Genomic DNA, 16825 nt, shown 5'->3' on the forward strand with positions numbered 1-16825 from the left:
CAAACTAAAGTATTATAATGAAATGTGCAAAGACCCGGAATTGGAAAACCAAAAGTGAAGAACACATTTGGCATTTCTCAAGCTGAAAGAACTGAAAAAAAAAAAAAAAATTCAAGCCTTGAGTTGTAACCTTGAAGGATTCTATGGGCAAAATATTGACTGATGCAAGAAGCGTCAAAAGAAGATGGAAACAATACACAGAGTCACTGTACCAAAAAGAATTGATCCACATTCAACCATTTCAGAAGGTAGCATATGATCAAAACCAACTGTACTCAAGGAAAAAGTTCAAACTGCACTGAAAGCACTGGCAAAAAACAAGGCTCTAGGAATTGATGGAATACCAACTGAGATGTTTCGACAAATGGATGCAACACTGGAAATACTCACTTGTCTATGCCAAGAAATTTGGAAGACAGCTACTTGGTCAGTTGACTGGAAGAGATCCATATTTGTGCCCTTTCCAAAGAAAAGAGATCTAACAGAATGCAGAAATTATCAAATAATATCACTAACATCACATGCAAGTAAAATTTTGCTGAAGATAATTCAAAAATGGTTGCAACAGTACATCGACAGGGAGCTGCCAGAAATTTAAGCTGGGTTTAGAAGAAGATGTGGAACCAAGGATATCACTGCTGATGTCAGATGAATCTTGGCTGAAAGTAGAGATAACCAGAAAGATGTTGATCTGTGTTTTATTGACTATGCAAAGGCATTTAACTACGTGGATCATAACAAATTATGGCTAACATTGCCAAGAATGGGAATTCCAGAACACTCAATTGTGCTAATGAGGAACCTGTACACAGATCAACAGGCAGTCATTTAAACGAAACAAGGGGCTACCATGTGGTTTAAAGTCAGGAAAGCTATGTGTCAGGGTTGTATCCTTTCGCCATACTTTTTCAATCTGTATGCTGAGCAAATAATCTGAGAAGCTGGACTGTGCAAAAAAGAATGGGGCAACAGGATTGGAGAGAGACTCATCAACAACCTGTGTTATGCAGATGACACAACCTTGCTTGCTGAAAGTGAAGAGGACTTGAAGCACTTACTGATGAAGATCAAAGACTACACCCTTCAGTAGGGATTACACCTCAACATAAAGAGAATGATAAAGTCCTCTACTGGACCAATAAGCAACATCATGATAAATGGAGAAAAGATTGAAGTTGTCAAGGATTTCACTTTACTTGGATTCACAAACAACATCCACGGAAGCAGCTGTCAAGAAATCAAACGACATATATTAAAAAAAAAATTTTTTTTTTTTTTTACATTGGGCAAATCTGCTGCAAAAGACCTCTTTAAAGTGTTAAAAAGCAAAGTCGTCACTTTGAGGACTAAGGTGCACCTGACCAAAGTCACGGTATTTTCAATCACCTCATATGTGTGGAAAGCTGGACATGAATAAGGAAGACTGAAGAAGAATTGATTCCTTTGAACTATGATGTCAGCGAGGAATACTGAATATACCATGGACTGCCGGAAGAATGAACAAATCTGCCTTGGAAGAAGTACAGCCAGAATGCTCCTGAGAAATGAGGATGGGAGACTTCATCTCAAGTACTTTGGACATATTATCAGGAGAGACATGTTATCTGTATGGGTATGGGACTGTTAAAAAAAAGGAAAAACAGTTGTCATGGAGTTGATTCCAACCCACGGCGACCCCATGTGTATCTGAGCAGAACTGTGCTCCACAGGATTTTCAAAGGCTGATTTTTTGGAAGTAGATCACCAGGACTTTGTTCCAAGATGTTTCTGATTGGCTTGAAGACTTGAACCTCCAACCTTTTGGTTAGCAGTGAAGCACATTACTATTTGTACCACCCAGGGACTCCATAAAGTTGTTAATCAGGTGGAAAAATGTTTTGTGAATGCTTTACAAAAAGTCTTTTGGTGAAAAGGATTTACAACTTAAAAATGAACTCTAGTATGTGTCAGTATCATTATTTCGTGTATTCGCTAGCCCAAGGACAGATAGTTAATATTTGCAGCTTGGTCAGAACTACTCAATTCTACAATTGTTCAATTCTAATGTTGTAGCCATTAAACAAAGACTATATGTGAGTAAATCAGCACGCTGGTGTACCAATTATTTACATAAAGAGGGGGTAGGGCCAGGCTTAGGACTGAATTTTGCTGACCGGACTGGACTCTGGATATATGGCTTTTAACATAAGAACATGTACAGTTTAGCTGAATAGGTGGAAAGGAGATACTGCAAGTAACTAAGGCAATCATGAAAATTATTACCTGTGAAAACATTTCCCAGGGCCACGTTAAACTTAACCCCAGCCCTCACCAGCCCCTGTTGCTTTTGCCAAAGCGTGCTTGATTTTTTAACCACACACTTGTGTTCCTGTACTCAGACACACCTACTGTATCAGTTTCTTCCCTTCAAGTTGTCTCTGAGAGAGCAGCCCATGCCCCACTCCCCTGCATTGATTGTTCTTCGTGAATTTTCATGAATTTTCTGTGCCATTCTACCGTGATGTTTGCAGCAACTGAAGTCTGACAAACTACTTTAACATCACATGAAAAAATCATTTACTTGTTAATTATACTCAATTAGATTAATCACAAAAATAGTGTCGCCGTAGTTGGCATGTATGCCTAGGTAGGCAGTCTTTCCTGGTCTGTGTTCTTTCCCTTCTCATTCTTCACCTCCTGTTCTCATGATCCTCTGACCAATGGGAACTTCTTTATCTGGTTCTCTAGTTAATTCCTTGTTATGGGTTGAATTCTGTGCACAAAAAAGATAATGTTCAAGTCCAAATCCCAGTATTTGTGAGCGAGACCTTGATTGGAAATAGGATCTTTGCAGATGCAATCAAGTTAAAATGAGGTCCTACTGGGTTAGGATGGGTCTGCTCCAACGACCACTATCCTACAAAGAGCGAAATTTGGGCACAGACACATAAGGCAGAATGTCATGTGATGATGGAGGCAGATATTGGAGTGGTGCATCCACACACCAATGATTGCCAACAACCACCAGAAGCTAGAAAGAAACTAAGAAAGAGTCTCTTCTAGAGAGAGCATAACCCTGCCATCACCTTGATTTCAGACTTCTAGCCTCCAGAACTGTCGGAGAATGAATTTCTGTGGTTTTAAACTCCCAGTGTTTGGTAATTTGTTATGACAGCCCTAAGAAACTAATCCTGCCCCAAACCACATTTGGTGACTCTTCCTGCTTGTGCCCCCAGAAAATTCTAGAACAAAACTCCAGTTTTCCCACACAGGTCTTTAAGTTACTATTTCTTTAAAAAATTTCTCTAAATTTTCCAAGTACACCATTTCTCTAAAATTACCAAATTTCTTTAATTCATCCTTCTTCCTTCAACCCCCAAACCAAAGCATCCCCAGTGCAACTGGTGTTATGATGCTTGTATTCACTTCCATTCATGTCTAAGACTCCCAATTTCCTCAAATAAACATATATACTCAAACATCCTAAACCCAAATATATTCAAGTACTTCAATCCATCTAAACTGTGATTTTTCTCCAAATCTATTCATGACTGGGATGGGGAAACGGTTTTCCTTACAGTAGCATTCCTCAATTTTTTTTTTTTTTTTTTTTAGCTTAAATAACTCCTATGAGTGCTAAGAGAATAAACAAGGAAACAGGAATACCTTCCTTTGAAAACACATTTCCCTTTTCTCTGCTTGGCAGCACATCTCCACCAGGCGGGTAAAATCTGCGATGACTGATTGGAACTGTGTCTCTGCTGCATGGGGATTCTGCTTCACAAGGTTGCTGAGGAGCCTGAATCAGAAATGAGGAAGCACTCCCAGAGTTCTAGAAGCCAAGTTATAAATGTGCCATTACCTAGGGCTGCACACCACCCATCACTCCCACTCTTAAGTTTAAAGGCTCTGAAAATGCCCTGAAGTCTTCATAGTTCACAAATCTCCGTCCTCTTCATGTCTTATTAAACATACTTTTCTTCAAGCACATCTCTTTAAGACAATTATATCATTAAATTCTCTTTATGTAATTACTAGTAAACATTTTGTTTCCTAAACTTTTCATTGTATACAGAGGGTTAATACACTCTATAGTAAATTATATGGTTGTATCTTTTTTTTTTTAATCTACAATAGTTTATTATGAATTCTAAACAACTAATTTCTGAATAAACATTAAGAGTATAACACACCTGGAAATTGACAGTCCCTCATGTTATCAATGATAAAACCGATAAACTAATTTGAAAACACATGGCTTGACATTCAGCTCAGACTTTCCCTCACAGTGTATGTTTTTCCACAACTATACTGGGTTTTTTTCTGTATACAAATGGTATTTCAACCACCTTGAACATTCAAAATTGTAACTTGGTTTCTGTCTCCCTGTTCAATAACCAGTCATCCAATTTTCTCTTTTTTTTACTGCTTTGTTGTTGTCGCTGTTGTTAGTGCCATTGAGTAGATTCCAACTCATGACGACCCCACGTGTGCAGGATGGAACTGCTCCACAGGGTGTTGAAGGCTGTGACCTTTTGGAGGCAGATCACCAGGCCTGTATTCTGAGGCAACTCTGGGTGGGTTTGAACTGCCAACCTTTCAGCTAATAGTTGAGCACTTAACCAGTCGTGCTACCCAGGAACCCCTATTACTGTTTTAGACCCAAAAAACCCCAACAAATTAACCACAAAGAAAATAAGGAATAAAAAGTAGAGAAATATAAATTAATTGGTATTCTACTGTTTACCCCAAATGAGCTAAAAGTCTTTGCATATTCATTTCCAACTCACTTTGATAATACCTAGTGGTCTAATTTGTGCCTTGAATGGGTATAAAAGAAAATATTTCAAAGCTCTAAGTAACTATCACAATTACAATTTAACCCAGGAGTCCGAAAACTTTTTCTGTAAAGGGTCATATAATAAATGCTTTAAGATTTGCTGACAGAGATGACACTATGTAGGTATTTATATTATATTACAGAAACCTCCCGAACCACCTCATTCCATTGTTTCTTTGGGGTGGTCCACCCCAGGTGGTGGGCACAATTTTCCTCCAGTTGCCATCAGCTGGAGGCTTTGCTCTGGGTAAAGGTGAAACGGGACCAGCCAGTGGGCAAGAGCCCTTCCAAGCCAGCGGAGGGGGGTTGGGCGATGGGAGCATTATGGTTAGTTTCACTCCTGCCCCAGTGACACTCATCCCAGGGCTCCCTTCTCTTCATCCAGTTGTCTCTATTTAGGCAATTAACAGAACTGAGGCATGGCGATTCACTGAATCGCTGACACTTGGACTGAAATGCTACCCTTTGCTGCCAGGCAGTCGCGAACAGCTAAGTCCCCAATGTGTATATGGCACTAGTGCAGGGGAGGCAGGCTCTGGGAGTAGAAGGTGGAACAACGGTGGAGCAAACACCCCCAGCTTGGTCTCTGCAGCTCCCAGGACTAGCCTACCCCACTTGTACCTGTAGACCCTACAAAAATATCCTTGGGTGGATGGCTGTAGCTTGTCATCCCTGATCTAACCAATAAAAGACTTCCAGGCTAATATGGTGGCCCAGTGGACCTGTCTCTTCTGAACTTCCCATTTCCGCCCTATCTCCCTCTACTCCCCACCTCCTCTCCTAACCCCCAATCCTTTGCCAAAAACTTCCATGAGGATAGATAAAAATTGAAACAACAGCATAGCTAAAAATAATACAGAAACAAAAGCCAGTTTTTTTTTTTGTTGTTGTTGTTAACTACTACATTGATGAGGCTAGTGTGGGAAAGCACATTTTTGATGCACCTTCTGAGTACCAGCAGAGGTACAGGAATATAGGAAATTCTAACTAACTCTCTGTTTACCCTTTATTCCAAATTCTAGGAATCTATCCTGAGGAAAGATCAGATATGGGACAAATACTTATGGACAAAGGTTTTCATTCTAATGTAATTTATGAGTTAGAAATTGAAAACAATCTTCATGTCTAACAATAGGGAATGGTTAAATTCATCATAGTACCTACATAGTGAATAACACAGAACCATTAAAAGACTTATTTGAAGAATAATTAGCAACAAAAATGTTCACATTATAATTTTTTTAAAACTGCTTATGCTGAGCAAAATACACCAATCACAAAAGGACAAATATTGTAGGACATCACTTACATAAAAAGACAAAAAAAAAAAAACTAAAGGGAGAGATAAATACAGTGGTGAAAGGCAACATCTATTGAGTATATTGAGAACTTGCTATGTTCCAGGCAATGTGCTAATAATTTTTTATTTTATCCCATGTAATGCCCTATTTCCTAAAGAACCCTAAGTTATCTCCATTTTGGATTTGTAATAGGAGTTCCAGGTTCCATAGGAATAATGTAAGTCTGGGCATATGTAGCAAACTGGTAGGGTGAGTTTCCCTTCCAGAAGGTGTGAGGATTGGGATCTACTTGTGAGAGCTCATCCTGAGATAAGAAGCCAGTCTCAAGGACTTCCACCCAGTAAGAAAAGCTTGGTCAATGGAAGACACGGTCATTCTGTGATTCCCCAGCCTGGCCTCCAATAAACTTACTTCTGGGTCATAAACGAAGATCAGAGTAACTCTTTGAAAACGTACTAGAAGAGCACTGTCATTCAAGTTCTGCAAACCATTACCACAAAACAGCTCTGCCAGGAGACCCTCTAAAAGTGCATAGGCCCGGGGGAGGTAGTCTGTCTGCCTTACAACAAAGCATAAAGCAGCTTTGCCATTTCAAAGGATCCAGCCTGCAGCTGAGCAGGAGACAGCAGTGCCTGGAGGACAGGAAGATTCCCAGTGATTCAGTCACGGAGCCAGGGAGATTGGTGACTGGAGAACTCCTGGGGACGGTGAGGTGAGGCGAGTGTCATAACCTCCTCCAGAGGATTCTGGGAATAATTGCTAGAACTGAAATTCTGTATAAGAAGGTAGTAGCAAGGACCTGCAAAACCTGTATTATTAATCATTTAAAACCATGGACTGATGGGCAGAGGGGAGTTGTGGGAGTGTGTGCTTGTATTTACATGACACTACATGCTCCTATACTATACCTCATATACAGCCACCACCATCTATCACTGGAGGCTTGTGTGTTGTTATGTTGCTGAACAGGTCTCAGGGGAGCTTCCAAACTAAGACAGACTAAGACAAACTAAGCTTCGAAACTCAAAAAGGAAGACCTGGCAATTTACTTCCAAAAAACTCAGCCAATGGAAACCTTACAGTTCACAATGGAATGGTGTCTGATCTGCAACTAACCTTGGGGAAGGCACAGGACATGACACTGCTTCATTCCGTTGTGCATGTTGGGCACCCTGAATTGGAGCCAAATCAATGGCTTCTAACAACAACAAAAATACACATATTTATAATGGGCATAAATGAGAAACAATGACTATCTCTGTATTGTTAGAACACAATGATTATAGTTTTCTTCTCTCTACTCTTCAGTATTTTTTTTAATTTTCTGCAATGATGGTGTTGCATTAGTAGTAAAATAAATATTTTAAAAGAAGTAGAATAGTATAAGAATTGTCTTTTCTACCTAATTGTTCTATACATTTTGAGCCTTCATTCCAAATTAGACCTAAACTTAATCCCATCTGAAAGAAAACACTGTGCTTATTTCTAAGTGCCTCTATATTACTCGAATCTATACGGTCAGGATATATGTTCAAATCAGTTTATACTACCTTTTTTTTTTTATGACTAATACCCCACCCCACTAAAGTTGTCAGATTTTAACAAATTAATTACTCAAAGTAAGAAATGCAGGGTATCTCTCATTGAAATTTGGTGGTTTTTATCTCTGAATATATTTTTCTACGGAAACATTGCTTGTGATGCTGAAATTCATTGGCCAACTCATAAAAATACAGACTAGCTTAAATCCCAGATTACAAAAATTAACCTCCATGAGGACCTTTGGGAAACTCAAATCACAGACCTCGCTCTGATGCAGGCCTAAGCAGTGTGTTTACCCTATTTCCAAACACTTGTTTGTGGCTTCCATGGTCTGGGGTAGAGGATTCAGCACTACAAGAAGCTGAGGCTGGTGTAAAGAGGGGACAGGGTTTCCTACTAGTCCATGCCAAACCAAGTCACTCTCTAACATCATGAAAAAGGCATAAACGTAAAAGTCAAGCTTGGTTTAAACTAGGTCCTCCACTCGCTAGTTTGTGTTACAATGGGTGACAATACTCAACCTCTCTCTGCTCTTCATCTGTAAAAAAAGAAAATTTGAATATCTACATTGCAAGGTTTTTGTGAGGACTAAAGCTAATATATTGAAGGGCTGAGTACAGTACCTGGCACATACAAGGGACTCAATAAATAGCGGGAGCATTAACAACAATGAATAGTAATAATAATAGGACTACTTTCTTCTATTTCAAATTATCAGTTGCTTCCACCCATGGTCTTCCTAGTCCCTGACCCTCACAATAAATACATCCTCACAGCTTTTCCTCCATCCATTCATTTACTCATTCACCAAGTAATTGATCAGCATCTTTTCCATTTCCCTGAGGATTTGAGTTGTACATTCAACAATAACTAAACCTAAAGGTTTCTCACCTATGAACTGCCAGATCTCAAGTCCCTTGGTGACTTGGTCCCTCCCAGCCCCTCTAGTCTCATCTCTGAAAGTCCCCCCACTTCTGTCACCCTATGCTTCCCTCCTCCCGAAACTCCCTGCTTTCAAATCCTTTCCCCTGCTTGCTCTGCTGGTTTCTGAATGCGCTTCCCCAGAGGGACCAGTAGAGGGAAGACGAGCACGACGGCAGAGTTTCCAGAAGCTCAGCCAGGGCTGTATAGTTAAACAAGGAGAAACGCCCCCAACATACGGGTACAGGCAAGAAAAAAAAAGTCTCCCATGATCAGAAAGCAGAAGCTCTGGGAATAGTAATGAGATAGCAGGCAAGGGCATCAGCCGGTCTTGTCACCTCTCCCTGGCACCCCAGATGTAAAAGCTGCCATTTCTACAGCCGGGGAGTCTGTAGCACGTGGAAGCTGGAACTCCCAGGATTCTGTTACAGACCCTTATCTGCTGGCGTCCAATTACTTCTCTTCAGTCTTCCTCCCTCCCCCACCTTGCTCTCACCAATTACCAAATTTACCGTTAGGATTTAAAAACATTGCCCGTAACCTTTTCTACTCTTCTTCTTTTTAGATTTTTAATTTACCTTTTTAAATCTTAAATCCTGTTTTTAACCGTAAATACCATCAGTTTGTTTTCAGTTTTTTTACTTCTGTGGTTTTTTGGGGGGGGGTTAGTCTTTTAATCGTTTATTCCCATTAAATATCAATTATTTCGTTTTAAGCACCTTCTACTGTGCATACTGTTTTAAACCTTAACGTTTCAACTCCACATTTTTCTTAATTGGATTTTAATTTCTTAATTTGAACTTCTTTTTCCTTTTTATTTTCTCTATCTTACACTTAAATTTTATTCCATTACCTCTGGGTCTACTTTCTTTTTATTACCCTGATGATTTTTTTCTTTCTCCTCCATGTGTCCCTTCACTTACTTTAAAAAAAAAATTTCTTTGTGGATTTGTGCTGTGATGGTCAGCCAGAGGAAACCCTGGTGGCATAGTGGTTAAGTGCTACAGCTCCTAACCTAGAGGTTGGCAGTTTGAATCCACCAGGCGCTCCTTGGAAACTCGATGGGGCAGTTCTACTCTGTCCTATAGGGTCGCTATGAGTCGGAATCAACTCCACGGCAGTGGGTTTGGTTTTGGTTTTGGTCAGCCAGAATTATATAGGGGTGGAAGCCGTGGAGGGAGCTCTTGCCATTAGCAGGAGAGAAGTTGAAGGCTGGCCGGGAACCTCCCAGCAACTTCCAGAAATGTCCACGTTAACTGTGTCTATGCAATGGCTTTCTCTGTACAGAGAACACAATGAACTTCCTGGAACAGGCCTGCTTCCTAATAGTTCACACTCTCCATTTTCTAGCCCTTACATGAAAAGCTTCATTTTTAAAAGTTACGGAGCTCAGTATTATAACCCCTTGATTTATGACATACAAAAAAAAAAAATAGGGTCACTATGAGTTCGAATCTACAGGATGGCAATGAGTTTTTTGTTTGTTTTTTTTTAACCAGCCAGATAAAAAAGCACATAAGCTTGAGCCAGACAGCTTGGGTTCAAATCCCAGCTCAACAACCCATGTACCTGGTGAATGACCCATACCAGATCCATTTGCTCTTTCAGCCCCAGTTTCCTCATAATTAAAGTGGAATTAATAATAGTACCTATTATTTCACCTCATAAATTTTTGGTAAGGATTTAATGGCATGGTATATATACAGTGTTTAACACGGTGTCTAACTACACCCAGGGAATTTTCTCAAGAGAAAGTAAAGTCTGTCCTCTGGAGGTGAAATGGGCTTCATCAGGCCCAGGCTAAAGAAGGAATGAGAAAATAAATGTCGGAATCATCTCTGAGTGCTTAATGGAAAATTCATGATCTGCTTACCTTAGGAAAAAAAAAACCTCAGAGATGGCTGCTTTATGAGTTGAAGGACTGTGATGATACAGAAAAAGTAACCTTTTACTTGCTGACCACGAGAATGTGTTATCTCCTAGGGCTACAAAAACTTTGAACCCCTTGACAAGATAATACTGCTGGGCTAATATTTTTTAGGTCCTGCTTTGAAAGAGCAAATCTTGGCACAAATAAATTCATAATAAATGAGCTCCCACTTCTGATGATCTTGGAGGAGAGGAACAATGAGGACTGGCCCTGCTTTCTCTTGAGGACAACAGCAGAGGTATATGAGGAGGGCAGGAAGGGTGGAGCCACTGTAAGGAAACTGCCCCACTCTCAGGAGATGGAGTGTTTTTGGGTGGACCCTGCTTGTTCAGGGAAGGCTGAATTTCACCCTTTGGCTTTTCCTAGAACAGTCACCTCTAACATGATATCCAACACCAGCCAAATTCATCCCAAGGGAGAATGCCTGGACCATGGGAATGTCTTGGCTGTAGGATCCGGAGTCAGGTAGAAGTGGAGGGATGGAGAGAAGCCACTAAGAAGCTTTCTCTGCAGCAGCAAACAAGTAGCCTCTCTTCTAAACTGATACAGTAAAACCTGTGAAAGCCGGAACTTGTGTAAGATGGAAACCTGTCAGAGAAGAACTGAAATATTTTCTGCTAGAACAAGTGATAGAAAAGTGGTAAGGCTGAACCCTGTCAAAGGTGAAAAACTTGCAAGACCTGGAAAAACAGGGCAGTCCCATGGAGCTCCGGCTGTCACAGTTTTCACTGTAATAAGTATTCCATTCAATCAGTCTATGTGGGTGGGATAGGAAGAATCAGAGGAAATGCCAGCCTCTTGTGAGGTCTTATTCACTTAGTGCTCTTGGCAGCCAAGAGCATGACCAGCTGCCCAAACATTGTGTGTCCTGGATATGCTATTTCCAGGGCCAAGCTCATCATGACTTGTTCGCCTCAGTCACAGATGAGCTTGGCCCTGAAAAGTCTTGGCACTGCAAGTCTCCCAGATCATCTATCATCAGAATGATGCTCTCTATATCCCTAACTGAACCCATTGCCTCCTGTCCCTGCCCTCACTAACTCTTCCTCTGTCTCCTTGGCTTTCTCATCAGAAAACTCCCCTATCCGCAATCGCAATCGCTCTCTGAACTTCTCTTCTTCCTGTGTGTGAAACAAGAAGCTCCCCTGAGGACACTTTCCCCCAAGACTTCTCAAGTTGTTGTTAGGTGCTGTCCAGTTGGTTCCGACTCATAGTAACCCTGTGTACTACAGAACGAAACACTACCTGGTCCTGTGCCATGCTCACAATCGTTGTTATGCTTGAGCCCATTTTTGCAGCCACTGTGTCAGCCCATCTCATTGAGGATATTTCTCTTTTCCCTGACCCTGTACTTTAGGAAGCATGATGTCCTTCTCCAGGGACTGATTTCTCCTGATAACATGTCCAATCGGTCAAGTTGTTGTCGTCACTTTGATACCATGTAGATAGCTTTTAAAAGAGCATATATTCAAGGAAGACATTTTTTACTAGTTAAGCTGACTATTGTTTGGTTTTAAGAAGACTTCAGGGGATATTTTGGTTTAAGATTTAAAGATTATCTCAGGGTAATAGTTTCAGGGATTCATAAAACCTCCATGGCTCCAGAAAGTCTGGAGTACCTAAGAATTTGAAATTCTCTTCTCCATTTTCCCCCTTATGATCAGGATCCTTCTATAGAATCTTTGATCAAAATGTTCAGTAATGGTAGCCAGGCACCATCTAGTTATTCTGGTCTCATGGCAAAGAAGGCAGTTGTTCATGGAGGCAATTAGCCACACATTCTATATTCTCCTACTCCTGACTCTCCTTCCCCTGTTGCTCCAGGTGAATAGAGACCAAGTGTTGTGCTTTGGATGGGACATGGCACATTTCTGAACCTAGTCTCCTCCACACTTCCCCTTTCAAATGAGAAAGCATGAGTTAGCCTACTGGAAGAAAGACAGCCACATGCAGCAGAGGCAAGCCATCCTAGTAAGGCCATCCTAGGCCAGCCAGCCCCCATCTGACTTAGCAGCTGACCGCAGATCTGGGAGCAAGCCCAGCTGAGAATGGCTAAGGCTAGCCCAGGTCAGAAGAGTCATTTAATCAACCCATAGTCACTTAGCAATAATAAATTGATGTTTAAAGCTACTGCAGTTTGGTGTGATTTGTTATGCAGCAAAAGCTACCTGACATCATACGAGTAAAGGATGAGGGAAACTATGTGATAACAGACTGCAGTAGCAGGAGGGCAAGAGGGTGAGCAGCTGTGAAGGCAGGAGTAGAAAAGAGGACAAGAGTGAACTCTATTGCTGAGTTTATCCAAAAACCCTTCTAACATAGAACACTCATTGGGAAGCCCTGCTCAAATTTAAAGAGAATGTGCTCTACAGACAATATTTCTGACCAACAGACTTCAGTATCAGTAACAGCAACAGCAACAAAATCAGAATAGGTCTTTGTAAAATAATAACTTAGATTTACCTAATTTTCTAATTTATAAATGTTTTAATATATTATATATGTATATAAAACGGGTCTGGTATATAAAACCCACTGCTGTCGAGTCAATTCCAACTCATAGCGACCCTATAGGACAGAGTAGAACTGCCCCATAGAGTTTCCAAGTGAGCGCCTGGCAGATTTGAACTGCCGACCTCTTGGTTAGCAGCTGTAGCACTTAACCACTACACCACCAGGGTTTCCTATATGTAAAAAAAAAAAAAAGTATATATCCTAAAAAACCAAGCCTACTACTACCAAGTCGATTTCAACTCAGTGACCATACAGGACTGCCCCATAGGGTTTCCAAGGTTATAAATCTTTACAGGAGCAGACTGCCACATCTTTCATGGAGTGGCTAGTGGGTTCAAGCTTTGACCTTTGAGTTAGCAGCAAAGCACTTTTAACCACTGTACCACCAAGGCTGTCTATATATCATGTATATGTATGTATATTTCATTCATATATGTATGTGCCTGTGTGTATAAATATTGCCATTGTCATATATAAGCTTGGAAACATCGCACATCCTTCCTCTTACTTCCTCCTAGAGATCTACCCTCATACTAAGAGTGTGAAAACCCCACCTCACCCTCAGCTGATATCCAAAGAATGGGGATTCAGCCTTACTCAGCCACAGAGAATATCCGTAAGGTATTTCTGTAGCTTCAGAAGTATAATTCACTGTCCGTGGTTGGAAGTGACAAGGAAGCAGATTTCTACTTATACTCCCCCCAGAAAGGAGTTTTGTAATAATTAAACATATCTAAAGATAAAATTGGAAACCCTGGTGGCATAGTGGTTAAAAGGTACAGCTGCTAACCAAAAGGTTGGCAGTTCAAATCTACCAGGCGCTCCTTGGAAATTCTATAGGGCAGTTCTATTCTTTTCTATAGGGTTGCTATGAGTCAGAATCAACTTGACAGCAACGGGTTTGTTTGTTTGTTTGTTTGTTTTTGGTAAAGATAAAATTGGAAGCTCTGGTGGCGTAGTGGAAACCCTGGTGGCATAGTGGTTAAGAGCAACGGCTGCTAACCAAGAGGTCGGTCATTTGAATCCACCAGGCGCTCTGTGAAAACTCTAGGAGACAGTTCTACTCTGTCCTGTAGGGTCACTATGAGTCAGAATCAACTCGACAGCAACAGGTTTTACAGGTAAAGATAAAACAGGCTGCTTCAAGCAAATGGTCTTCCCACCAATGGAAATATTCATGAAGAAACTGCACAGACACAGGTCCAGTGTATTTGCGAAGGATTTCCTAATCTTGGAGTGGGGAGGATTGACGATATCTGAGTTGCCTTCCATTTTCAGGATTTCTTAATTTTATGTCCTCATAGAAAAGATATATATGGTATTAAATGTTTATTTCCTATATTGTGAGTTTATGGCGATATCCTGTTTTCTTATATTCTGAAAAGTTACTACAAATGCCTTATCTGATTCAGGAAACAGCATTACAGAAAAAGGGGAAAAGGAAATCAAGGAATCAAGAAGTTGACCTCACAGACATTACAATATCACCCAGCTAATCACTCAGAAACAGTCTTTCCAAACAGATAAAGCAGGCACTCCCATTAACAGTAGGGGCAGTAATAGGAAAAGTAATTATATACTATGAGCCGATAAACATCACTCTAATGGAAAGTTTCCAAAGTCATGTCCCAGCATGCTTGTCCTGCAGAATCTTCTGTGACCGCAGTGAGTCTGGGTTAGAACAAGCTAAACAGGTTACTGTGCAGGACTCTGACTTCCAATGTTAAGGGAAGATATGAATTTCTAAGAGGATAAAGGAAATACAGTATTCCTAAACTTATTTAATCACAGAACCCTTTTGGCATGAAATACTTTATGACACTAATGTTCCATAGTTCATATTTTAGGAAAAATACAATAGTCAATTTTGATTTCTGATCAATGCACTTCAGTATCATTAGCAGTGATAAAATTGGGGTAGCAACCACGATAGCCATAATTGCAAAACTGCAGAATATTTTAAATTCCACTTGACCTGCAACCTAACATTTAGGTGCTCTGTTCATTAAGCAATACTTATGTCTGTGCCTAGTTTAAAGCTCTTTATACCTGTCCCCTCCACCCCCTCTTGATGGTAAAGAACATAGTAAACAAATATCCTTACTTTTGCTTTTCAGTTTGGAGTTTCTCCTCCGGAGCTTTGCACAAATCCTCTTTAAGGCTGATGACTTGGTCACAGGATAGAGATGGAGAAACGTAAGTTTCATCTGCTGGCAGATCATCAAAGCATGGCTTCCTGAAGGCATAGGAGTCCTCACAGCAGTGACGCACGCCAGCATTGATAGGCTTGGCCTCATGTCTTCTGCATAAAGCTCCAAGAATTAGCTTTGCCTTTCCCAGAAAAGAATTAAAATAAGAGCCATAAGGTTTATGGTCTTTTTTTTTTTTTTTTTTTTTAAACCATACAAAAATAAGATTATATTTAAGTATTCTCAAATTCTAGATTCTGTTAGTTCAGTCTGGACTTCACTGTTTGGGAAAAAGCAAGAGTGTCAGATGCAGCCTGGCTCCCAGCCTTATGCTCCCTCTTCAAGTCATGTGCAAGTTGCATTCACTTGGACACCACTGCAGGTTCCTCCCTAGCCCAGTATTAGACAAGTGTTGACCTGAAGCAGGAGTTCCTTTACACTCCACCAAAGACTCAATGCTACGTTACTGCAAATTTGCCTCAGACATGAGACTCGTGATTGGACTCCTTACTTAATAAGCTCAAACCCTATTTGTTTCTGTTGTTATAACTAAACTTGACACAGAACTTGACACATGTCAGACGCTCAATGAATATTTGTTTAATGAATAAAAAATGGATAAACAAATGATGAAAGAATTCATGGTTCCAATTTTAGTTACTTTCTTCATATCCTTGTCCCCTTCTAGAACTGGGACCTTGCTTTACTCACAGCTTGGTGTTCTGGACACTGATACTATCCTGATGTTGTCCACGATCCTGCCTGTATGTCTGTCTGAGTACAATGACCACCCAAATTCCCTGTCACTGATGTATGTGGGATGAAGTAATTGAGACTAATGAGCATTTGCATTTAATGTAAGAGTTTATTCATTTCAAAAGCAGCCAAAGAGATTGCCTGTAATCAAGGCTTTGGGAATATACAAGTCTAATCAAAAGTGTTCCCCAAAGAAGGCATAACTATATAATAAAAATTAATAATAAAATAAAAGGAAGGCAGGGCTGGATAATAAAAACTTTTAGATCTGCAACCTAAACAATTCTATTTTATCAGAAGAAAGACCAAGTTAGCATAAAGAGATGCTCTACCAAAAACATAGGGTAGAGAAAGGCTGTAACCGAATCAGAATTCAGTAGTGTTAAAATAATACTGCTTGAGAGAGAAATAAGAGGTCCCTCGGTGGCACAACAATTTGCACTCAAATACTAACCCAAAAGTAGTGGTTCAAACACACTGAGCAGCACTGTGGAAGAAAGGTCCGGTAATTTGCTTCTGAAAAGATTACAGCCAAAAAAAAAAAAAAAAAAAACCTATGGAAGAGTTCTACGCTGTAACACCTGGGGTTGAGTCAGAATCAACTCAATGGCAGGGAGTTTGGTTTTTGTTTTTGGAAGAGAAATACTAAATCTCAGAGACTTGAACATGCTGGTTCCTGGGGAGAGGTTCTCCACTGTGAGGGAGGAATAATTTTTCATGCCTTGCTATAGCCTGGAAGAAATATTCCTTGGTACCATCCCTGTCCTTCTTCTGATTCCATGTGCACTAATACCCACATCACAACTGAGCTCCCCAAGCATTCTGAACGAGGAAAAAGTGTACTCCAGAATGC

General features: G+C 40.4%; 1 protein-coding gene across 1 annotated transcript in view; it reads right to left on the minus strand.

The window, feature by feature from the left end:
* The window catches only part of LOC126077083 (alpha-fetoprotein-like), a 59681-nt gene that overhangs the window by 5422 nt on the left and 37434 nt on the right, over positions 1 to 16825 (minus strand). Inside the window, exons 12-13 of the mRNA XM_049886041.1 lie at positions 15132 to 15358; positions 3646 to 3778 (exon numbers count right to left, since the gene is read on the minus strand). Coding sequence (XP_049741998.1) covers positions 3646 to 3778; positions 15132 to 15358 — 360 coding nt within the window. The remainder of the gene's footprint in view (positions 1 to 3645; positions 3779 to 15131; positions 15359 to 16825) is intronic.

This window comes from Elephas maximus, chromosome 5 (genome assembly GCF_024166365.1).
Source record: "Elephas maximus indicus isolate mEleMax1 chromosome 5, mEleMax1 primary haplotype, whole genome shotgun sequence".
In the NCBI taxonomy this organism is placed as follows: domain Eukaryota; kingdom Metazoa; phylum Chordata; class Mammalia; order Proboscidea; family Elephantidae; genus Elephas; species Elephas maximus.